The sequence below is a fragment of the Molothrus aeneus genome, chromosome 3 (genome assembly GCF_037042795.1).
Source record: "Molothrus aeneus isolate 106 chromosome 3, BPBGC_Maene_1.0, whole genome shotgun sequence".
Taxonomy (NCBI): Eukaryota; Metazoa; Chordata; class Aves; order Passeriformes; family Icteridae; genus Molothrus; species Molothrus aeneus.
In genome coordinates this window covers 98,276,665-98,301,801 of record NC_089648.1, presented here as the reverse complement: position 1 = coordinate 98,301,801, position 25,137 = coordinate 98,276,665, and the positions used below count along the sequence as shown (strand labels likewise).

Here is a 25,137-nt window from a genome sequence, read left to right as displayed (position 1 = left end):
ATCTGTATTTTACAGTTTATGATCTCCCGTGCATCACAGCATATGAGATTTCACCCAATAATTCCTGTACTGAAGCCAGTAACTTGTATCTTCAGTAACTTCAGACCAAGTGAATTTGTCATACATTTACAAACCAATCCACCTTACTCTTCAAATCAAGAAACCTTTAGAGGCCGATAGTTTCACCTTGTGAGATATCACTCCATCTATTTTTTGAGTTAAACAGGAAGAGTTCTCTATATGCCTCACTGTTTCCAGTCTTTGAATATTTTCTGCAAATTTGCATTCTCAAAAACATATCACTTTCTCTTCTGTGACATGGCTGTGGACCTACCACTCAAACACAAATTGACACTGCCCTGCAGTCCCTTCCACTGCATTATCCTGTTCACCAGAAGATCACAGAATCCAAGAGACCCCACAGTACTGAAGCTAATCTGAAGAGGGAGGCAAAAAAGGGCTAAGAGGTGGAGCAGTAAATATGAACAAAGAAGTAGGTAACAGGGCACATGAAAAATGCCACACACAGGCTCCAGATGCATTGGTTGGGATTTTATGTATATCAGAAAATCAAATAAGGTCTGTAAGATTTGCACATGGTAATTCATTAGTATTGATGCTATTAAAAAAAAGAAATCCCTCTATTCCTCACAATTTCACGTTAGATATCTAAGGATAACAGAATGATCATTCTTATCATTACCAAAGCACTGCCCTGGGAGTTCATATTGACTTGTCCATTATCATCCCTATACTCCTTTAAGAGTAACAAAAGTATTCTTGAAAACATATAAATCTTGCTTGTGTTCCTTGTTCTAGGTGTATGACTTTGCAAATGCCAGTACTAAACTGCATTTTTGAGTGAATAAGTTACTAAACAGCTTAGATTACTCTGAAGAACTATGCTGGTATCGTTGCTACTAGCTATTCATCAGTCTTTTCATCAGTCATACTTGTTTTTTAGACTGATCTTTGATTACACTCCTATTGTAAAACTGTTTGAAAACATGAACATTTAGTGCTACAGCTATGCAGTTACTTTTTATGCCAATCTTGTAATCTTATCAAAGCATTAAGTCAGCTTTCTTGGAAAACACTAGCTGTTTTCCCTAGAACTACATTGATTTGCATTACTTACATTCTTTTTCTTTAATTATACTTTGTTTTAATCTGCTTAGTCATGTATGAGTTTTCTATTAGATGACAGTCTAACCCAGTGATAGTCAACTCACTTCACATTTTTTACAGATTGGCATGACATAGGCATTAGCACTACCTTCAGAAACCTCTACACAAAAGGCTACAGTAAATATCAGCAGATCAAAGATCTAACCAGTAGAACCTTAAGTGTATACATTAATTCTATACATACTGACAAGTAATAGACATGACATCAAGAACTATATAAAATCCCCAATTATACTAAAATTTAAAATAGGATTAATCCATATAGGCACAGTGAAACTATGTCCAACTGAATAAATTCAGATTCTCACATTTCTTTCCAGTAAAAAATTGTCTGTGGGTTTTTGCCCCAATGTTATGTTACAGAAGACCCAGACAAACATTAGGAACAACTGACTGATTTTTAGAGGGACTGAAAAAGCTGTCTCCAAAAGACAAGGGTATTAATAACCAGTAATTTTATTTAGTCCTTGAGCAATATTTTTATAAGTTGTTATATAAAGATATATATTTAAAATATAACAGTAATGTTTTAAAGTTTAACTTCCATGAATCCCATAGAAGTAGCATTCTCAAAAAACAACATAAATAGTAGCAATGAATTAAAACCACTTCAAAGCAATACATGGTCTTGGTGTGACTGCACGTTGAAAACTACTTCCTGTTCTGGTCCCTCTGACTAAAAAAATAATATAATGGAACTTTTATAAGTACAGAAAGGTTGACGAAGATGACCAGAAGTAAAAAACTTTGCCCAAATTATATTAAGATTCCCCTTTACAAAAATGGCTAGCAAAGCATATAAAACATTTACACTTTTACATAAAGAATGTGAATAGGGATTTTTTTTCACTATTTTCACTATTCTTAGGAGAAAATAAAGTAATCATAAGGTATATTTGGATTTCTGAAACTTTGGTATTCTTTAAATTGACTGCTTTACTGCACAACTGCCTATTAAAACTTTCAAAAACTCTCAAGAATAGTCAACAAGGTAAGGACATTCAGTTCATACCCACATTTTGTTTTTCATTGCCACTGCTTCAGAAATGTAATTTAAGCTTTTTCCTATTATAGCCTCTTATCATAAAACTTGCATTAATCTTCCTAATACCACAAGAGGGTCATGATCACATCTTTGTTTCTCATACTGATAGCATCAGCCTCTTCTGATTATACCCCACAGATTTCTCTTTTCAAGCATTTATTTCTTTCTTATATTTAAAGTTCCCTTGGAGTGTCATCTCCTTCTGTTCCCTCAACCCGTTTTGTCTCATCAGTTCATTAACTGGCACCTTGTAACTATCCACTTGTCTCTCTCCTACACACATACCTCTGATTCTGCCCTGTATTATATGAAATAGGAGACTATTGCAGTCTCCAAGTATCTCTTGCCATTTCAGATCACAAAATTCAGGAACTGCATAGTAAGTGACAAACTACTATGACATAATCAATCACAACTAGGGGGACCAGATAGGGTCAATCTAATAAAAAATATTAATATATTGTTAAAATGATCTAGGCATTCTTTACTCAAGAAGAAAAAATCCTTTTATATCAGAAGTTTTCAGAGCTAAATCCTTTCTTCTTTGTGTATGTAATTTCAGAGAAACTGCCAGACTTATTTTCAGTGTAAACTACTGTGTTAGAGCACTCAAAGGATGTTGCAGCAGAAAGTAACTTGATTTTAAAATCCTGATCTGTTTATTGTGCAATGAAGCAGTAAACAAAACCTTGCATTGTTGGAGAAAAAACCCAAACACAAAAACCAAACAGCATGGATTAAATCAGGTAAAGAGCTTTTTAATCACTGACTCTGTGATTCATAGCAAATTCCTGAAACTTTACTAATGGTAGAATTTATGTTGACTTTATTTCTTTATTCCCAAAACCTTCCTATCCTAAAGTAAACAATATTTCAAGCACCCATTCACCTTGGGATCTTATTTTATAGCATTCTGAGCACATTTTCAAGAAGTTTTATGTGGAGAAGTGGAAGCAGCTGTGAGTTCATCAGACACGTGCTCTAAGCCAGTAAATACTGACACAATGTAAATAAATACAGCCCAGATCTATTTATAGCCCGGAGAAGCTAAGTACATTATCCTAGCAGAGACATGGCTCCTGGTTAGATTAGCTCATGGCCTCCCGAAGCCAGGTGCAGTGAAAGATGGCATAAACATGCTGTGAATAGCACATCGCTCACGTGTCAGATACCGTGAAAACCTCCTCTGGACAAAACCTCCTGGCTTATGCAGGTTCTACAAACCCAGGACATTTGGGCAGAATCACAAACCAGCCATGCCTTTGTACAAGGCAATAGTAACTTGAGGAGACTCAGATTGGGGCTGTTTATTTTTAATATAAAAAACCAACTTCTGCAACCTCTTGTAATCTGTAAAGCAGCAATAAAAGATCACGCAGAAGAAAGACTTAACTAGTTAAATACAACTAGAACGTTTTCAGACGAACCCAAGCTAAAAATAGGCTGTTATTTCACAAAGCTGGCAGTGACCCACATGGAGGTGTTTCCCGGGCTGCCGGTGTCCAGCCAGGGACTGCCGGCCACGCCGCTATCCCCGAGGCGCGGCAGCGATAGCAGCAGCGCTTCCCGCCGCCGGCTGCACCCCGCCAGTCCGAGTCTGCCTTTGGGGAACCCCCGGGAGCCGCTTTCCCAGGAGCGAGAGGGAGCACGAGGCCGAGCGAGCGCTGTTGTTTCTCACACCGCCGCTGGCCTACTGGGCTGCGCTCCCGTCTGCAGCACCAGAATCGCTGTTTTCACCTCGACTCAAGAGACACCGGGTAATCTGCGGGCAGAACGCTCTAAGAGCTTCCTGTCGGTATTAAACTCGCCAGAGCGGTTTTGCAGCCCGAGGGCTAAGGGGCCGACGGATTAACCCCACGCGGGGCCGGCGCTGCGCCACGCCACCCCGCGTCCTACGACTCGCGCGGGAGCGGCTCTCCCGCCTCGCCTCGCCCCGCCCCGCACCGCCACGGCGGGCACAGGGCTGCGGGGCGCCAGCCGGCCGGCCCGGCCCGCACCGCGGCGCGGGGAAGGCTCTGGAACTCTGTGGCCCGCAGGAGCCGGGGCTCGCGCCAGGCGCTCCCGGCGAAGCCACCGGCGCGAGCGGGCGGGGCGGGGCGCGCGGGGTGTCCCGGCGCGGCCCCGAGGAGCGCTCCCCGTGCCGGCCCCATTCACCAACCGGTTCCCGCCGGCCGCCTCCGCCTCTCGCGCCCGCCCGCCCCGCCTCCGCCCCGCCCCCCGCGGCCTCGCGCCCGCCCCAGACGCGCTGATGGCGCCGTTGATTGGGTGGGCGCGACGCTCGTCAGTGACGCGCGCGAGGGGCGGGGCCGGGGCGCTCGTGCGGGAGGCGGCGCCGAGTGTCGCTCCTGGTGCAGCCGCGTCCGCCCGGCGCCGCCCGCAGAGCCGCCCGCCCGCCGCAGCCGCTGTATGGTCCTTCCCCGCGCCGCCGCCGAACCCCCGCCGGCAGCTCCGCGGCCTCCAGCGCCTCCTCCTCTTCCTCCTCCTGGTTCTGCTCCTCCTGCCCCCGGCGGTGGCGCCCGCACCCCGGCTGTATGATCAGGCTACAGTCTTCAATGAGTAACCATATTCCTGTGAGTGCCGCTCGCCCGCGCCCCCCGCCCTGGTCCCTCGCCCCGCTGGCCTCCCGGCTTCCGCGCCTCTCCCCCATCTCCTCCATGTTGTCTCTTTGTTCTGTCGCCCAGGCCGCGCCGACTGCGGGCGGCTTCGAAACACCGGGCTGCGGCTCCCGTCGGGCGGGCCGCTGGGGAGCCGAGCCCGCCCGGCTGCGGCACGGCTCGGCCTCCCTCCCCGCCGGCGCCCCTCTCCTGCCCCCGCCTGCTGGCGCCCCTCTTCCCTTCTCCACCGAGAAAGGAGGAGGTGGCGACCTCTCCGTGGCTCCTGGGCGGCCCGGCCCGGGCACAAAGCCGCTTTGTGAGCTGGGCTGCCGCTTGCCCCGCCCGCCGGTCCGGCCTTCTCCCCGCCGGGCTCCGTGCGGCGGAGTCCGCCGGTCGGTCCAGGCGGGCCGCCCGCCGGGAAGGGCAGCGCCTCCGCGCCCTGAGCCGCGCCGGGAGCCCCCTGCCGGGGGGAAGCCGAGCCGGGCGGCGGCTCCGGGGGACAAGATGGCTCCGCGTCGGGAAGCCTGATCGAGGCGTGATGCGAACCCGTGACCGCCGCAGTCGGGGCGACGGCCCGGCCTGGCCCGTGGGGCGCTGTCACGGCCGGGACAGTGTCTCCGCACCGAGGAGAGGTTGGGGCGGACCGGCCGGGAGCCTGGCATGTCACGGCTGCTGGGCGGCCGTAGCCCGGGGCTGTCCGGACAAGCCGGGGCTTGCCCGTGGGCGGCTGGCTGCCAGGCTTGGCTGGCGCTCGTCCCCTGCCGCGGCCCCACGTGCGCGGCTGCGGCCGGGGCGAAGGCGGCTGGGCGGCTGCTTTGTCTCAGCCGTACTCGGGCGGGGAGTCAGAGCCGGCTGCGAGCGAGGACGTGAGTCCTTTCCAAAATGAGCTCTATGCAGTAGAGGTGGGGTATGCCCGAACTCGGGTGTGCAGCCGGCATTGTTCGGCAGGAAAAGTCCGCAGACGAGTCATTAAGTACGTGTTGAAGCGGATGTTTCTGTAACAAGCCTCAAAAGCTTACGAATACAGTCAACTACCTTAATTTTGACCGAAACTGCTTTCAAGACCTTGCCATCTGTATTTTCAAGGAAGGCATTTCCTTCTGGAGGTGGATCGCAGTTCAGCTTTGGAAGATTTCGCTTGCCGCTTTTTGGCTTGTTTTCCTTTTTAAAGTCACCTAGTAATCTCGGTGCCTGTGCTGCGTAACATCTGTGACTACAGGGCACAGTGTGTATTTAGGCAGAAAAAAATCAAACAAGGCACGGCTTGCTGGTGGTACTATGCCCTCCAAAAGCAGGGAAGCAAGAAAGACAAAGAACAAAATCAAGTCGTCTACGACAATAGAAGCAGGATTGTTTGCTCACTGTTGGCCAGCCATGCACATTGCAAGTATTATGAGCTGACAATTGTACAGTTTGGGTGGCATGAAGGTCCTGTAATCTGGTGTTTCTTATTTCTCCTGGAGAGAGCTTTCCAGTATGTCTACCTGCATCTGCTGAGTCTTTCGAAAGCAGTGACTCAGAAGTATGAACCCCGTCTCTATAATCTCATAAAACTGCCAAATCAGGAAACCTGAAGATTACACCTAAATGTCAGCTCATATTATTCCATTGATGGAATAGCAAAGGGTTTTGAAATTGTCTTAACAGAGTCGTTTCAAGGGGAAGAGGTAATACAGAGGTGCTGTTTTTAATTGCACAGCCGTGAAAGGAAATGTGAGAATGCGAAATAAAAATATGTGATAGATATAACAAGAGCCAAGGCAACAGGATGTCATTGTTTTACTGAAACTAAATGTGTCAGTAAGACAGTAAATAAATAGAAGTAAATCTTATCTAATAACTTCTATTAAGTGGAACTTTCCTGTTCTGACAAAATCCATGCCACATAAGAATGCCGGATGTGTCCCAGCGTGTAGGCTGACTGTAGGCAATCACTTGTTTTAAACGTTAACCAGAAGACCCTGATAAGGATATTGCTGAACCATAAACAACAGATTGTCACCTTCTTCAAAAAAATTAAAACTCACTCTATTGGATAAAGACAAGAAAAAATTCTGTGTTAAATGGAAGTCCTTATTACTTTCTTCTCAGTTGCACTTATTGCTAGGCATTCATTACTTAATTAAACTTGATGAAATACATGCATTTATTGCTGTATGTGCTATATTTCTCATGTTATTGCTTAAAACACAATGGAATCAGTTTTTGACAGGATTTATGTAGTTTGCTATTGAAGTGACAGTGTTAAGTCATTTGGAGATTCCTTCCTTTTAGAAACTCAGGAGGAAGTGCTAGACAACAGGATGGATTAGTTTCTGTGATGTCTAATTTTTTCCAATATCTGTTAAGGCTTCTTTGCATGTTGTTTTTGTGGTCCAAACAGAAGAACTTTGAACCAAATCACATGGCCTTGGTTTCATCATCTCTAAAAGTTGCAATGACTTGTTATACAGGAAGTTTTGAGATAATTTTTTCTTCCCCCTTCTTGAACCGCAAGAATATGCTTCCGGCACAGAGCATGTCACAGCAAATTTATGATAAACCTTTGGATTATCCCTTCCCATTGGTGAGATATGAATGTATTTTCATAGGCAATGGGTCACTTTCCATGGCCTAAAATGGACAGTGTTATCACTGGATAGCATAAGGACAGGCATTTATGTGCTCAGTAGATAGGAGGTGCATCTTGTCAAGAGTACCTTATGAAGGTGTGTCTCTACCTTGTGTAATGGCTTTGCAGTTTGTACCCCTTACCTTGCCCCTCTTCCCTGTCTGCTTTGGCAGTTGCTACTGAGGCCTTGAATAGTAAGAAGTTGGAGGTATTTGTCATTCAGTATTTTTTTATTGGGTAGTAAGTTAGAACACTGGACTTCCTCACAGGTGTTCTCAAATTGTTGTGAAACCTAGTTTATTTTAGTTTTATAGTGTTAGTCCTGTGGTTTAGTAGGTGAGTGTGTGTAAGGTCTTGACTTAAGAGATTGTGAGACCACATAGTTGGTTCTGGGTATAAGTGTTTTCAGACTGTGAGCAGGTGGATTAAGTAACCGTGAACAATCTTGCACATCTTCTGAAGGTAAAAGTGTCATTTAACTGTGTTAAGAAGTGCTTTTGTTTGCATGCTTTTCAGGACACTACTGAGTTGTGAACCAGTGTCAACAGCGTGGGATAACCTTGCATCTCTCTGCTTTCCCCATATCAGTAATGAACAAATAGATTACTTTTGTAAACCATTTTTGTCAGACATGAGTGATTGTTTCAAGCCCCAAATAAACAGCCATGTGAATCTGCTTGTCACTGATGACAGATCTGTCCTCGAGAAGGGCATGAATTAAAGCCTTCCTTTTTCAGATGCCTTCCTTCTGCTCGAACAGTTTATTCTGTAACTTGTAACTTGAGTTGTAGTGGATCATACAATCATAATTAATGCAGCTATAATTGACAAATTACCTTCTCTCAGTAGGGGGTCCTGGCATATTAACCCTAGTTTTGTTTTCCAAGTTTATTTTGGTGGCTCTAACAAAGTCTAAATGTTGGGCTTTCTGTTGGGATGGAAACTGCTACTTTTTCCAAAATCCCTCAGTATTAAATTTCCTCAAGGAAAATGTATATGTAAATTGAAAAGAACCTGCTGGTTCAGCATACACAACTTGATGGTACAAACAATGAGTTGGTGTTACTCTGTTAAAGAGCCTTCTGCCTTCAACATTACATGTCTGAATTTCACTTATGCAGCTTTTTGCTTTCATGCACTGTCTTGACTGTTTTGATCGCTTACTACCAAAACTGTATGAGACAATATAGTAATTTTAAAGCTGTATTTCTAGGCCTTTTAAAAGCTTATTACATCATTTGAGTTCCCTAAAAGCCCGAGGTCATCATAATTACTGCAAGATTATTTTTGTAGCTGATTTCTTATCTTCCAGGTCTTTTTGCTGTAGCTGGGTGAAGCCTTGTACTCTGGCTTAACTGCATAACAGAAACAGCGTGCCCATGTACTACTCATCTTTAATTTTCATTTGACTCCCAGAACAGAATGAAACTAGGTTGGCAAAGCTGTCTTGGGATAGTACAATGTGTTTCTGCCTAAAGGTTGGTCTGTCTGTGAACCTTTCCTGCTAGATTGGTGAGAAGTGATGGCATTCACATCAAAGGAAACTGAGCTTTGGTCCTCTGCCGTGTGGTAGCAGTAGTTGCCAAGGCAAACAGCGAGGCTTAAGTACATGCTTGGTTAGGTCCTTAGATATGTGAATTACTAAGGTTGCGATGTGTCTTATGCTGACTGTTAAGTCAGGAATTAACAAAATTAATTCCTTTGTAAGGGTTAATAACACACGGAACTCAAATGTAATGTTGCATAATCTACTTGCTTCTGCTTTGTATAAGAATTTGAACTGTGCACTTTGTTTCTAAAATGTCATTAGCAATCTGCATTAAAAAGAAGGATTTTTTACTTAACTAATAATTTTCTGCCTCCCCTTTTCTGTGTTTACTGGTTTGTCTGGTATCTTGGGTACTCCTAGTTGCAGACTAAGGATAACCTGCCTTGAGGACTGGATGAAACCTGGTTACTTCTTTCTTCCTACCTGCCCTGGCAGGGTGACATGTTAAGTGTTCTTTTCTCCCCATAAGCTCCATTTTGCCGATTGAAAGGTTTTTACCCTAATGACTCCATTCTGTGTCCTCAAGCTCACTTGCATGCATTTGTGTTTCTGACAGCCTTCACTCCCTCATCCTTTAGCAGAGCAAGGGTCTGTCTATGATTCTTCTTAGCAGTCTTAAGAAGAGATCGACAGGAGATCTGCCAGTGCAGTGCAAAAAGCAGCACAAGACCTTGTGCGGCTATATCTGCTTAAAGCTGTCCTGTCCCTTTCTGTCATTCTGCTTCTTAAACTAATTGAAAGTGACTTTAAATAAGTTACCTTCAGTTCTTTTTTTCAGTTGCTATTTTAGCTGTTCCCTAGATCTGGTCCTAGGAGGCTTTTAAATGCACTCCTGCCACCTTGCTAGGGCATGCATCGCTGGTGAGTCAGATGATAATTCTTGGAGTTCCTCCAAGTCTGAATTCTTCTGGTTCCTGTTACTCTGTTGACCTTTGACTTAAGAGGATCCTTCTTACTCCTTTTCCACACCTATTATGTTTAGAGTTCTTGCTCTCTGTCAAGTTGTTAAAGGTAAATACTGAAGTAGCTTTTTTTACAAGAAGCTGGCAAACTTAATCCTGTAGTCTGCATCCCTACCAGGTGATGGTAGTGTCTCTGAAGTGGCAGCAAAGTGGATGTGAAATTGTCATCTTAGTTTCTTTCTATTAACTTCATTCTCATGTTTGTTAGCAGCAGGTTGGGGTTTTATTGTGTGCTTCTTTGTTTTGTTTGTGTTTTACAAGTCATGCCTGTGACTTAACACACACGTTAAAACTCTTACCAGGAAGCTGTCTGAAAACATGAAAATAGGTTGACTGATCAACATAAATAACTTCTTCTGCTAAATATTTGTAGGAGTGATTGTGTTTCTCTCTAATACCTAAGTATATTTAGTGGACGTGGGGTTCAACTTGTACCTCTATTTTGGAAAACAGAACTCCCCTCTTCCCTCCTGTGCCCTAGGCAGGTATAAGCAGTAGTACTGGTAGAGTAACTGGGCACAAAACTTAACTCATCTATCTGCTGTAAGGATTTTACAGGTATAAAAAGCACATATGGGTGGTTCATTTGCAACATCTGCAAATAAATACAAGACTTGGAGCAGTTCATTTGCTATCTTAATTCCTGGTTGCTTCTTCCAGTAATTATATATATAAATTCAACCATAGCTGAGCAGCATGCGAGTGGACAGGAATGACCTGTTCAAGAAGCTTGCCTGTGTATGTTTTTAGCTACAGCATCACTGCTTTCTGTGTATATTAATGAAGTCATGGTGTAAAAAAACTGTTGAGGCATATGAAGGTTGCCATTGGTCTTTAGCCTTTAGTATGTGAAATGTTCCTTAGTTAGAAATATGTGTGTGTCAAAAAGCCCACATTTTATTGTTAGGCCACAAAGACTGCATTTGCTTTCAAGGCCTACTGTTTGAGTCAGGTGGGTTTATACCCATTTTTTTCTGTAACTTAAGGTACTGTAACTTTCGTAGATGTTGTGATGTCTCTCAATTCAAAGTGGAGCAGGCAGTTGTATAGGTATCCTGGAAGAACTATTCTTTTTTTAAATACTGGGGTTCCTGAAACTTGTTGCTGTGTTTAGCAGTTCTGAAATTGGTATTTTAATACATTGCAGGATTTGGTGTTGCAAAAACCCTACATGGAAACTTTGTAATAAGTAAATGTATTTGCTTTCTAGATTCCTAATTTTTTAATACAAATTTTTTATTCTGTAATCCATGCTAAAAAAGGTAACAGGATTCTTGCACAAACCTAATCCTTGGAATAAAAAATAAACCTTGTGAAATAAGGTTTATTAATAAAGCTTAGTTGTTGTGGTTTTATTTTTTCATTTGTTAAAGCTTGATGTCTTAAAACCTTGTTTCACCTGTACTCATTATGCTTTCCCCCCCCCTCTCTTTACAGCAGTTCTGTGGTGTTCTTGGTCACACATTTATGGAGTTTCTGAAGGGCAGTGGAGACTACTGCCAGGCACAGCACGACCTCTATGCAGACAAGTGAACTGTAGAAATCCATTACTACTCCACCAAGAAGCCCCCCTAAGAGTGGTTGACCAGGATAAGAAGTGTTGAATTGAAATCGGCAGAGCATTTACCAACAGAATTCAGACCTGGATGGGGTAAACCTCAGTGCACTGCCTTTCTTTTGCCTCAGTATTACTGGATTGAAGAATTGCTGCTTCTTGTTAGGAGGTTCATTTCATTTCCCATTACTCCCAACATCATACTTCCAAGCACTGAGAATTTCACGTGGAGTATAGTGAAGTAGACTTCAGTTTCTCTACATCACTTCTGTATTAGAATTTTTTTTAATCCTTTCATAATCTTGTTGCATGTTAAACTAAATCAATATGGCCCGAATGAACCGCCCAGCTCCTGTGGAAATCACCTACAAGAACATGAGATTCCTGATCACACATAATCCAACCAATGCAACCTTAAACAAATTTATAGAGGTAAGGCCAGTACAGAATTCTTACTGATGTATTTTTTTAATCCCTGAACAGCATGCTATATTTATATATAAATAAATATATATTTACTAGCTAATAGCTACTGTAAAAGCCATATGAGGAGGTACTGAGACTGTATATTGATTTTTCCTTTCAAATACTGGTGCTTTGCTTTGAAGATCTGTAGACAAATCTGTAGATATCTGCAAATCTGCAGACAAATCACATATACTTTGGCCTTCACAAATGTAATTCTGAAAGTGAACTAATAATTATACTGTCTAGTGCATAGTACATTAAGGACATTGTTTAGGTCTGAAAACAGGAATTACCTAGCAGAGTTATGTACAGAGCAATACAAACAACTCTTAGTGGTAGGAGCTCACATTGAGATCGGGCTGAAGTGGGGTAACATTTCATTGCACTTCCTGCATAGTGATACATAGTGTGGGTCAGAACCTTAGGAGCTAGTAACAGGATTGCAATATGCTTTGACTGCCTAGCTTCCTTCACTATTAGCAGATTGTGGTTTTAGTGTAGCTTAAGAGGATCCTCTGTGTCATAGCATCTTCGAGAGTGAAATTTGTGGCAATAGGCTTAGTCTGCACTCAGAGCTGCTGAAGCTACTTCAAGTGCTTTGGTGCATGCTACTGACTGAAGCCAGTGGCTTGGCATATATTGCTAGTACTGAATTCATCAACTAAACCACGTATTTAGCATGTTGGAACTATAAAGTGCGTGGTTGTATAAAGTGTGTGTGTATGCTAATAAATTGCTTGCAGAGCTACTTCATGGGAAGGTCCAAGTTTGCTAAGTCCCTCCTTAGCAAGATTTTAGGCGTACTACACCTCAATTCTGTATTTGGTGCAGGATTATTTACCGGAAGCAGAGTGAGATAACATTTGCTTGCCTTTATATTCTCAAAAGTAGATCAGGTCTGCTTAGGCTGTGCTTCAGTCATTACCCTGGCAGTTGCAGTCTGAATGATATTTGTTGCAGGGAGAACGAAGAGGGATTGCTTTTTTTTTTTTTTTTTTAATTTTAATGTAGGGTAATAGCAAAATGGAAACCTAAATTTTGTCATGACAGTTCAGGAACTGGAATAATTTATTGTCCTGTGCTTTTAACTCTTAAGAGTAAGTGGTCTAACAAACCTGTTGTTTTAAGCAGAGAGAGAGGAGGAAGATATGAACTTTGCTCAGAATGCTTTTAGTGAAGTATGTAGCTTTGCAAACCAGGAAGCTTCATGTTCCTTTAAGATGAATGATCATTTGGAGATGGACTACTTGGACTAATCAACGTTTATCAGGATCTGATTTTAAAAGAAAAAAGTCTGATTCAACATAACCAAACTTAGTCTGCACACAAGACTATGTTTGCAGAAAAGCCTAAAGTATGTGGTGTTAGCACACAAGTTTTTAGTCATTTCAGCTATCTGTGTCTTTGCAGGATGGCAAGCATTTGCATGAGTTTTGCTACTGGGAATTTTGGAATGAGTTACTAAGTTAGTTTATTAAGAAAATTAAATGGTTAAGTGAAGCTGGTTTACTCTTACAGCATTTTTTTCACTCCTTAGGAACTTAAGAAATATGGTGTTACCACAGTGGTGAGAGTGTGTGAAGCTACTTATGACACTGCTCCGGTGGAAAAAGAAGGCATTCAGGTTTTGGTAAGTAGTGTAGAAGCAGAGTTTGGAACCAACACATTTTGCTGTTCACTCTACCCCCTTCCCCAAAAAAAAAGATTATTTGACACCACTTTATGAGTGTATTCACTCAGCAACTGATGGAGGAAAAAGATGTGGAGACATCTTTTCTTGTCAGGAAAAAAAGTTCAGTTTTGAGCTAAATCATGTGATCAATGAAAACTGAGTGAGAGGAATCTATTTGTAATATTGCTGTAGTTAGACTATTAGAAAATTGTAGGTTTAAGTGGTTTCCTCAGCTATCAGCTCTTCGTCCATTGTGTCCCCTCCTTTTTTTTGCCTGTGCATACAGCTTACAAGAATTCTGTCTTTATGTGTTTGTCACCCTGTGTTCTAGGACTGGCCCTTTGATGACGGTGCTCCACCATCCAACCAGATTGTTGATGATTGGCTAAACCTCCTTAAAGTCAAATTTCGTGAAGAACCTGGTTGTTGTATTGCTGTGCACTGTGTTGCTGGTCTTGGAAGGTGGGTGAAGTTTTAAAGATTTGTTGAATTTGTCATCCCTTGCCAGACTTGTTAAGATCTAGTGCAAAAGTTTACTTGAGGCAAATGTAAAATAGGCACGGATCCAGTATTGGAATGACCTCATGCTTAAAAGGAGTTAAGATGGCAGGAAACTTGTATGTATTTATTGAAGATCTTTAGGTCAAGAGATGATGCTTCAGAGCTCTCACAAAGTCTACAGAATTAAGTTAACAAGTGTATTCATCAACCGAGTTGATGTTGATGAGTGCCCCGTTGAGATTTTTTTGTCTGTTTTTCCCTAATAGATTTGGGGTTTTGTGACTTGTCTGCTTTCTCTCCATCTCCATTTCAGCAGTATTGCCAGTCTCCTTGAACCAAGGGCATTGTAACTGTTAACCACAAACAAGTGGGTGGTTCTGGCACATCAAGACCAGCTTTCGTCCACAACCTATCTGGGGGATGAAAAGTGTTTTCTAAAGTCCCAAAGCTGTTTGTCTCATTTCTAAGTGATATGAAAAGTTTTAGGGATATTGCTAAATATTCTCCTCTTAGTCCTGTTCCTTCTGTCTGCTGCCACTATCTTGAATAGACTTCCAAAAGTTGTGAGAAAATAATAATGGTTTTACTGCTGTTCTAAACTGCTTGGGAACTAGATCTGTTCCAAAAGAAGTTGCTATATTCTAGCTATGGATTACAGCATGTCCAATATAAAATGGAGGTTTCTGGTCTTGTTTTCCCTAAACCTGGCTTATCCACTGCATTATGGCTTCACATAACAAAATTCACTGTAGTGAACTTTGTAGAGGAATGTTACCAAAACAAGTCTTCTTCAGCTGCTTAGAATGATAGAGGTTGGTTTTTCCTCAAAATGGGGTAGTTAATTAGTTGAAGACAGTCCTAGCTTTCTGTCATGTAAGTTTCCTTTTAAATCCCTGAACATACAAAACCACTTAAAGTTACTACTATATGCACTAGTCTGTTGCTAGTGTGTGGCGTGAGGTTTTGTCTTGTGGTTTTTGGTGGGGTTTTTTTGAGTCATAAATTGCTAATGTATTTGAGTTTGATTTAAGTCAAGCTTTTGTAACTGAAAATTGATTCTGTCAAAGGAGGAACACCATGGCAAACAAGTAAATCCTCAGGGGAGTGTAGTAGCCTGTGGATTGCGTCTGTTCCCAAAACTTGTGACACTAGTGTAGGATTTGTCACTTCTTACTGAACTCGACCTCTCTTCTGACTTTTGTTTTGGCATCCTGACTGCTTCTAATGGTGATTCATTTTGGAGAATAAAAACCCAAATGCAACTCTTCCTCAGAATCAATTGATTTGAAACAAATGGTTAAAGATTACTTGCATTTTGCTTCTGTTGTCATCTCATGTACCTAAAATCAGATAAACGAAGCTAAGGTTGACCAGAGTTAATTTAAACCCCTATTTAATGAGAATGGCTAACTCAAAATCAGGTGATATGTCTCAGTAAATGTAGGAATGCCTTCTGCCTTTTCTGCTTTCCCAGTGAAGAAACATCAGATATGCAGAAAACAGAGCAAATTGTTTTTCTGAGTATGCTTTGACAAAAGCTAAACTGATTTTTTTTTTTTTAACCAGAGCTCCAGTCTTAGTTGCTCTTGCACTGATAGAATGTGGAATGAAGTATGAAGATGCAGTGCAGTTCATAAGACAGTAAGTGTGACACTAACATGTAGCTGTTCCCAAGATTCAGTATGTTGATACATCCTTGGCCCTGAAGGAAATTCTGAATTACCTTTGATGCCTTTTTTTTTTGGTAAGGTTTTTAATTTAGTACATCTGAGATTGTAGTGCATACAATCAGTGTTGTAGGATTTGGATCTATGGAATGGATATTTTTCTGCTGAAACCAAAATCCATACATAATTACTTGAGGAGGTTTAAAAAAAAACAGAACAACCATTAACAAATCCCCTAACCTTCAGTTAAATTTGCAGAGTTCTCTTTATTTATTTTACATATGAAAGGCAGAATACCTTTGTCTTTTTTGGTGGTCTTCTGAAGGCAAATATGTCCTTGGATTTTTTTAATCAATGTATGTAAGTCAGAGGAGAGAGTTTTAGTCTCAATATTTTAAATTCTCAGGTTTCAGCTATATTTAAAAAAAGCTGCATCCATTATAAACAATAACAAAACACTTCTTGCATAATTGCCAGGCCTTCGAAGAATTAAATTTAGCTTGTACTGGTTGTATATGAAAGGAGGAATAGGTAGCAAGGTACATACTCCAGTCAGCCAACATGTACCTTTTTTTCACATACATACAGTTTGAGAAAACAAAGGAAGCTTAATTTCTGTTCAGCATCTTTATTATGGGGACTTTAAATGTTTATGTACCTTCTTACTATTGCCATATTCTTCATAATTGTTTTAAGAGAATGCATGACTTCAGCTCTCAAGAAGACAATCTTGCATCTTCTCTATAGCTTCCTTTTGAAGTTTCTTCCAAAGATCTTAATGTAAAATCTCTGGCTTTTGCTTATCATAAGCTAGAACACTGTCTAAAATGTTATGTACTCCTTTGTGCATGTGGTCCAGTGAGGTATTTATGAAAGGAAGCTACCACCCTCTTTCCTGGCACTTAACTTCCAATTATCCCTACTTCGGTTACAGCCTTGACTTAAAGGTGGCTTTTTTTAAGTGACCTAAAAATATTTTTCTCTGGTTGGTGATATTATTTCACTGGGCAGTAGATTAATGTTCTGTTTCAAATCTCTTTTCTTTCCATCTAGGAAGCGGCGTGGAGCTTTCAACAGCAAGCAACTTCTGTACTTGGAGAAATACCGCCCCAAGATGCGTCTGCGCTTTAAAGACTCCAACGGTCACCGGAATAATTGTTGTATTCAGTAAAGCTCAACAGCCTATAGTACTTCTTTGGAAATAAAGGATGGAAACAGGAATTAAGCAGACTGCATGCCAAAGACATCAGTCTGGTATTTTTTAGTAGTAAAGGAAGCTTCCTTAGGAGTATTTATTAGGCTAAAGGCTCAGTAGAAATGCAACTTCTATGTTTAGATAAATATCTGTCTATTTGGAGACCCAGTAAATGTTTTTGCTGTACCCTGTTTCTGAGCTGTCTCCTTGTTCATTAATTATCAGATCAAATATCCTTTAATCATGCCATTGAGTCTTACTGACCTAGTTTCAACTACTATAAATTGGGGTACTAAAATAAATCTATCTGTAGAGAGATTAGGTGCCAAAATACCCAGCATATCAGCTACATGTTTTTCCTTACAATGGGCATAGTTCTGATGATGTGAGAACTACCAGCTTATCTGGACCTTACTATCTTTTTTTCTACAGTCATTTCAATATTGAAGAATATGGCCTCTAAAGTAGTCTTGCCTGCTCACGGTATGTTTTGTCTCCCACAATCGCACTAGAATTATCAAGATTTGCACAGTCTGTCTTTTTAATACTATGAATTACAGCAACTTTTTACCCCTGCATCTGTACTTTTCTGTTACCTGAACCTCTCCATATTACAAGTCATTACTCTGGTTATTCATGTAGAAGATCTTTTAAATTGTACAGAAGCACACAAGTCTTTAATGTCTCCAGACAAAAAGCCTTACAGTAAAATTAATGTTGGCACTTCATGTGCAACTTAACAGAGGGCCTGAAAAGGTTGGGAGGGGCTATTTAATATTTCTAGTAAAATGTTGCCTTTGTCTTGTGCAGGAAGTATAGAATATGCCCTTTACTTTAGTAAATATTTTTTTAAAACGTAGAAATGCTTTGTTATTGTAGCTAAAAATTCTTAATCAGAAAATTTCTGAAAAATCTTGTAGTTTTCTTTTACTGTACCTATTGAGAGTTGTTTACCAACTATTGCTTTGTTGAAAGTGTGATCTTTTTCTTTTCTTTTCATTTTTCCTCCTTGAGTTTCTGCTATGACTTGGGCAGACCTCTGTAATATTTTGTATGCCTTTCAAGCTGCGTAACTTAATATTTGGATACTTGATAATTTGTTTTATTATGTAATTGATAAAATGGTGATGTGTATTAATGTTAGTTCAACCATATATTTATACTGTCTTGGGAATGTGTGGTTATAGTTCTGTGGGAGAAATACTTTTGCCAGTGTTCACCAGCTTGTAAAATCTAGTGCGAGAGCTTAAAACATCTAAATAAAGACTGAAATGCACTTACGAAGTTTGCTGAAATGCTCATCACTTTCACTTACTTTTGTGTACTGTCAGCAATCTGGAGGTGCCTAAGCTCAGAATCTAGTCAGGCATCTGTTTTCTTTTTTTTTAAATCTGGGCCTGAATGTCCCCTTTGCTGTAATGTTTGCTGTTTGTTTTACTCATAAATAAATGTGGATAAAAATTAATGGTAGAAAGTACAGTATTTTTTCATGTAGCTTATTTGGGACTTGCTGTCCCCAGTACTAAAGCAGCTTACTTACTTAGTGTTCTTGAAGCTGTTTTTGCAGTAAAACAGAAGAGGATATGCACCAGTAAAGCTTAGAGAACACTTGAATCAATACCATTAGAATTCAAGTAAAAATAATGTGATAGAATGCTTCATTGTCAAGACTGAAGCTATGTACAAACAAGATGTTCCAAAAAATGCGTGAGCAAAGACCTGTTATTTGAGTTTCCAAAGTGGTGACTAAACTTCCTGACAAGTACTAGAAGGTGCTCTTAGTAGGCAGCTGAGGTGATCAATGCTCACATCTGCTTAGAGTTAAACTTTGGTTAATATATCTCTTCCTTTCTAAACAGTGAGGTGGGATCATAGTAGCAGTCAATGAGATTTCTGAAGGATTGCTTTTGGAGAAGTTACGGCCTCATTATAAAGAACACTGTATGATTTTAAAATGCCTAAAATAATATAATATAGCACAATCTTTAAAGCAGTAAAATAAACTTTGGATCATCTTTCCTGTGGAAGCTGAACGTGGTTTAAAAGGTATTTTGTTTAATAGAATACAGCTTCATTTGACTGAAGAAATGTTATGGAATGACATCCAAAGTCATCAATGTTTCTGTTGCCAAGATGGGCATGGAAAACAGGCTTTAATGTAACACTTAATTTTGGATGCTTTCAATGTGTAACTGCTTTGCCCCATCAAGAGGTATGTTGTAGTACATTCCTGTCATCTGCTAGACTGGTTTGTGCTGTGGACTTAATGGCTTATGTAATGTGACACATAAATGGTGGCAGTGTTTACATCATTCCTTAGCATGTAGCAGAAATGTTCATGGGAAATGGGGTGAGAGTTTGCAATTAGTGCAGCAGAAAACTGATTAATTCCCTATATTGTTCTGTCATATGGTCCCTTAAAAATTTGGAGGAAAGGTAGTCAAACAAGGTACTTTGTTACTGATTATCCAAAATTAGGTATAAAATTGAATGTGATTTTCTTGACTCTGATTCTTAAAAGTGCTGAGCAGTCAGTTTCCACTTAAGTCTGTAAACACTTATACTTAAATATACATGAAATTATGTGGAACTCTTTCTCAACAGTCCTGAGCCACTTCAGACTGTACTCAAAAGTAATTAATACTTCTAATCTCCCTGTCTTCAGTTCTCAGTGTATAAAAATCCATTCCAGTCCTTAAATTAGTGGGGCAGTTCTGGAGATAAGCAGTAATTTCTGAAGTGATCAGACCCATCAGCTTTATTGCAGAACAAGCAATGAGAAAATGAGTAATTTGGTATTGAGGCTGAATCCAAGGTTAGACTTAAGGTCTTTGGCAGTAAGAAAAGTAGTAAGGCTCTGCTCATTTATGTGAGCATTCTTTATCCTTACAAATGGGATGGGGGAAGAAATCTTCTGTAATTAAATAAATGTATTTGAGAGGGCCAGACTAGGGGTTCATATATGATCTTACCTTAATTGTTTTTAAGCTTCTGAGTGCTTGACTGAAGCATTAATAATACTGTTTTTCCTTTTTTTTTTAATATGTGCAACATTATTTAAATAATTACTGAGAGCACTCAAAACAGTATCTTAGATTTGCTGGGCTTTTGCTGTGTCTTTGTTAAGCAAGTATTTTCTGTCAGTATCGGGAAAGTTATCAAACCAGAGATAGTATTGTCCCAAGAAGATTATTATTACCTTTTGTATGTATTTGTGTAATCCCACTGTAAAGAAAAAATCAATTATGCTTCACAAATTGAATTCAGCTCTTAAAATCAGGCTGAAATTTGATGGGTTTATTAATAGCTAGGAGGGACTTAAGAAATACAGATTTTTTAGTGAAAGGAATTTTGCTGTTAGGTATGTCTCAGCTCTCCTATGTTAAGAGATACCTAAAATAGGTTAGCTGAAGAGCTCTCTAAAAATGAGAGCATATTCTGTAAAGGGAACATGGGATGGCAAATTCAGCTTTTAGCATTGGTATGTACAGGCAGATTAAATAAATTTCACCTAACTTCTTTAAGTGCAATAGTTCAAAGTCAGGTAAAGTATTTCTTTCCACATACTCTGCTCTTAATGTGTAATAACCATTGACAATTATAACTCAATTTAATCTTACTGATATGAGTTTATGCTATGTGTAACCACAGCAAGTGGCATTATTTTTGTCTTGATGGTCACCTGCATGACTGCTGTTAATTTTGATACATACTGTCTTAATGCATTGATAATTATCTCAATAACAACACAAGTTCCCTATCAGTTGAAAGCCTCTTTGTGAGGTAATAGTGTTTAAATAGTGATCTGACAAGAAATGATAGGGACAGTGCCAGAAGATCAAGTTGCCTGCTTCAGTTTCTGATTCAAATGAGAACTCTGAAGAAAATCAGATACCAGTGTTTAGATACATAGGAATGCTCAAGGCAGAAATACTCACAAAGGAGAAGACATTCAGTCTCAATACTACATGTAACCTGCGTCTGTAGGAAAACCTAGATGTACAGAATGGGTATTTTCTATTGGACTGGAGTCTGAATCTCACTTTATTGGTGGAGTAATGGCAGTAGCTGATTTTTATCCTTTTTATAAATTTGCACATGCTTTATCATTAAGTTCCACTGATGCTTGTTCTGAATAGGACAGAGCTTGAATTACCTTTGGACTCTGGAGGAGCAAGAGTTGCAGGTGATGAACTCTTCTTCCCCATTCATAGGAGTATAGTTTGATACAATCTGAACAGGACAGTGCTGCTCAGCATTGTTACGCATGTCCACAGTGCTAGTAGAAAGCTACACATATCTTAGTTTGCCTTCTTCAATTCCCCAGTAAATCTGTGTGTCTTTAGGTAGGGCATGCAAACCCAGAAGTTGCATTTAAAATTTCAATTCAACTGTGACAAGTTTCAGTTCATCATAGTAAAAGCACATAAAGACAAGAGGGCCATAGCAGATGTGCAAAACCATGGAGTTCCCTCATACTGCAAGTACACTCATCTCTTTACACTTGATGCACAAGGTTTTCCAGAGTAACACGTCCCCTGTCTGTCCCAGGGATGGGCTGCCCTACTCTTCCCTCCCTGGTTTTGTACAGCAGGATTCTTCTCCCTGCCTTCAAAGTGGGAGTTCCTTGCAGGATGCTGTGGAGGATGGGTACCTGGCAGGAACTTTATACCCCTGATGCTCTCAGATGCTGCCTCAGGCCACCCTACATGGAGTGTTTCTGCACTGTGTCTTTATTCAATAGACAGAATTTTGCTAATGGGCAGACCTTTTTCTAGGCAGACGCTGGCTGTTTCCTATATTAATCTAATCAGTGAGACAATTTTATAATATCCAATCACTTTGTGTTGTTAAGGTTATCCTTCTGATGGAGAGCATGCAAACTTTCCCATATTTGTGTTAAATCACACCCCTTTTTACCTCTCCTCATACTTCTTTCAGTTGCCTGATCTTGAGTTAGCCTTTTGCTGCATAAGGTTTATTTCAAACACAGAGTCTTTACCTCCCAAGTTCTTGACCTTATTTTGTTCCTGTTTTCCCTGTCTAGAAATTCTTGGTCATTTCTATTTCGCTTGTCTACTTCTCATCGAAACTCCTTTCTGGATTTCCTTCATTGCTACCTGGTTTTCTTCACTGGAAAAAAATTAGGTACTGTTCAACAGCACTCGATGTTTATATGCCTGTCTCAATTGTCTTTCAGCACTACCAGAGTATTTATACTACTTTGAAGTTGGGTCTCAATAAGTTCTATTCCAAGCCCTTTGCCTTGGAAGCAGTTCTGAGCCAAGTCCAGGAAGGGAGTTTGAGAGAATTATCATATATTATTGGGTTGAAGCATTAGGATATTTTTAAAGGAAATCCTCTAATTGTGCTATTAAGAATATAGAGTAATTTAGATTGGACAAAACATTAGAAGGTGATCTAGTCCAACCCCATGCTCAAAGCAGGGATAACTTCACAATTAGATCAGGTTATTTAGGAGCCTATCGAATCTAGTTTTTAATATGTTCAAGGATAGAGATAACAGCTTCTTCCCAATATCTGTCGCTCAGCTGAAAACTCTTCCCTTGGGAACTATTTAGAATCTCCCCAGATGCAATTCCCCTGTTTCTCACATTTTTTCACTGTGACCTCCAAGACACTCTGTCTCTTCCTCTCTACATTCATCTGCCAGGTAACTGACAGAGGAAATTTGCCTCCTCAGTCTCATCAGGAGGGTGAAGAAGCACAATACGGTCTATGCTCCAAGCCTCTAATAATCTCAGTGACCTTCTACCATGGTTCCTTCCAGTTTGTCAATATTTTCATGTACTGGGGAACTGGACACAGGCTACCAAACAATTGCCTTCATAGAAGCTAAAAATTAAGGTAAATAGTACTGGAGTGAAATCTCAGGTATTCAGAGAATTCATAACCAGCAGCAGTTCCATAGATACCCACCCAAATTAGTTTGGGACATAAGTCTCAAAGGCATATTTTGTGCTGTCTATCAAAGTTTGTTTTCCTCTAGCACTAAAAAAGTTCATTAAAGCATTTTTTTCTGTTTTACACCAATCTCTGCATATAACTGCATCTCTGTCTTACTTTCTGGGATAAAATGTCTTTTTTCAGTCTTGAATCTGTGTATTGCATTGGGTAATTCTTAACAGCTTGTAGCTTCTACACCTTTTACCTCTCTACAAAAACCTACCCTTAGTCATAAAGTCAATGGCTAAACATCCTTTGTCTTCAGAACCTTGCCTTTGTCCACCTAGCTGTATGGGTAATTTTAAAAGCCTCAGTCCCTTTCACCTGTGGAATTGAATGTTTTTCTGCTACTTTCTAGAGTAGGACACGTAATTTCTGTTTGATCCAACAACTGTCAGCTACTAGTGAGTCTTTTTGTGGGGAAAGAGAATGATGTCATAAATTTGGTGAAAAGTGCATACATGTTACTGTTCCTATACTAACTAAAGCAAGGAGGAGGTAGGAAATTAAAGAAAAAATAGTGTCAAATCAGATATTCTTAACCAAAATATGTGGGTTTCCTTTATATGATTAGAAAATTTTAGATTATTGGTTGTTATTGTTCTGCATTTGAAAAAGTCAATTCTTCTTACACAAGAAATAGAAAAGATCAGAGGAACTAACAGTTTTAAATTTTGCTAAAGATATAATTCACAGTAACTTAAAATCAACTTCAAACGAGCTAACTATGGAGCCTCCTGAACAAGTGATATTGGCAAATCCCAGGTATTGTGAGCAGAGTGTCTGCTGCTCTTCCTGGAAAAAATCATGGCAGTAAGCTATGAAAAGCAGCTATCTAATTATTAAGGGGTCCCAATGTAGTATTTCTGATACTTTCAGAAAACAGTAACCAGAAAAAAAAAAGAGCTTGTTCAATATTGTAAATTCAGCAGATAAATGTAACTGGTGGTGTAGCACATATCAATTTATTTCAGAAGTCTAACTCTGCTTTGTATAACATTTTCAGTTATGCAATTCACAAAATAAATGCAGCACTTGGGTTTTAAAATCATTTAAATCAAGTATCTTGCAGACAAAAGAAAGATGTTCCTGTGAGACACTGTTTGAATATTTAATGGCCTACTGCTGTAACATATCTCAGCTTTTTGACAGTAGCAAATACTGCCCTACAGCAGGGCACCACCATACCCAATACATTCTTTATCCAGATAAGCACATGGAGCAATCTAACTCTTTTCCACATTTTGACAACCAAAGCATAATTAACAGTAAAAAGCAAGCCATGTTTATGACCAGTTTGATCATAATCTGACTGCACAGAGTATATTTTCAAAAATTCCATTTAGACCAAAAAACTATAAGGAATATAATTCACAAACCTCTTGGGAAGAGTTGTGGCTAAATAGAGGCCTGGAACTATAAGCAAGGAAACTGCCTTCTGCTGCTTTTTCTTGTGTTCAGGGCACTAGAAGACTTAAAATAAATAGGTAACTTTTCAATGGAAACAACTCGGAAGATCTGGCCTACTACCAAATAGCTCATGTATAAAGGGATTACATGATAAAATATTGCTAGGGAAGAATGGCACAGCTGTAATTGTGTACACCTGGTGTGTCACTGTACACAAAGGCCTCTGTAATACCTACAAAATTTGCTATTGGGGTGCTCTTTTTTTTTATGCTGAACTGCAACACAGGTGCTTTAGATGGTCAAGTTCATTACATAAATGGAGCTACACAGTATGGCCATGGCAAAAGAAAAGTGCACATACTCTGTTAAACTGAGATGGGTCACTGGAGTTCTGTGACTTTTGACAGTGTAAAGAAAAAACTGAATAGAGCAATGAACAATGATCAGATTACCAGCAATGCTTTGCCTGCTGCTTGTGTCAAAAGAAATGAAATCAAAAGGGCTGAATGCTGGAAAATTTGTGCAATGCAAATTCTACTTAACTGAATTTTGCTTCAGAAAGTAATTTCATTTCTTTGTATAATATCAACAGTATTTTAGAGGGTTAGCACCTTGTTGAAAGTTCTGTGCCTAAAAAGTCTTTGAAGAAGTTCGTGCAACCAACCCAGTAGCTCAGTTCTGCACCATCGTAAGAATTCAGGGTTTTTTTTAAAAGATGCTTGTTTTGGAAAGAAAAGAGTCCTTCTGAAACAG

At 40.2% G+C, this 25,137-nt stretch overlaps 2 protein-coding genes across 2 annotated transcripts; both read left to right on the top strand.

The window, feature by feature from the left end:
* The first annotated feature begins 4,579 nt into the window (after positions 1-4,579).
* Positions 4,580-11,865, top strand: LOC136555006 (uncharacterized). Its single transcript, XM_066547469.1, has 2 exons — positions 4,580-4,803; positions 11,387-11,865. The coding sequence occupies exons 1-2, from the start codon at positions 4,765-4,767 to the stop codon at positions 11,480-11,482; spliced, it is 135 nt and encodes a 44-aa protein (XP_066403566.1). The 5' UTR covers positions 4,580-4,764; the 3' UTR covers positions 11,483-11,865.
* PTP4A1 (protein tyrosine phosphatase 4A1) lies at positions 11,818-18,472 on the top strand. The gene is made up of 5 exons (XM_066547468.1): positions 11,818-11,936; positions 13,510-13,602; positions 13,976-14,106; positions 15,712-15,786; positions 16,866-18,472. The coding sequence occupies exons 1-5, from the start codon at positions 11,832-11,834 to the stop codon at positions 16,981-16,983; spliced, it is 522 nt and encodes a 173-aa protein (XP_066403565.1). The 5' UTR covers positions 11,818-11,831; the 3' UTR covers positions 16,984-18,472.
* Positions 18,473-25,137: the final 6,665 nt, after the last annotated feature.

Excerpts from the sequence above, each read along its gene's own strand:
- LOC136555006 (XM_066547469.1), top strand. The coding sequence starts at position 4,765 with ATGATCAGGCTACAGTCTTCAATGAGTAACCATATTCCT. Across the intron at positions 4,804-11,386 it reads CAATGAGTAACCATATTCCT|CAGTTCTGTGGTGTTCTTGG; the intron begins GTGAGTGCCGCT and ends CTCTCTTTACAG.
- PTP4A1 (XM_066547468.1), top strand. The coding sequence starts at position 11,832 with ATGGCCCGAATGAACCGCCCAGCTCCTGTGGAAATCACCTACAAGAAC. Across the intron at positions 14,107-15,711 it reads TGTGTTGCTGGTCTTGGAAG|AGCTCCAGTCTTAGTTGCTC; the intron begins GTGGGTGAAGTT and ends TTTTTTAACCAG. Across the intron at positions 15,787-16,865 it reads GCAGTGCAGTTCATAAGACA|GAAGCGGCGTGGAGCTTTCA; the intron begins GTAAGTGTGACA and ends CTTTCCATCTAG.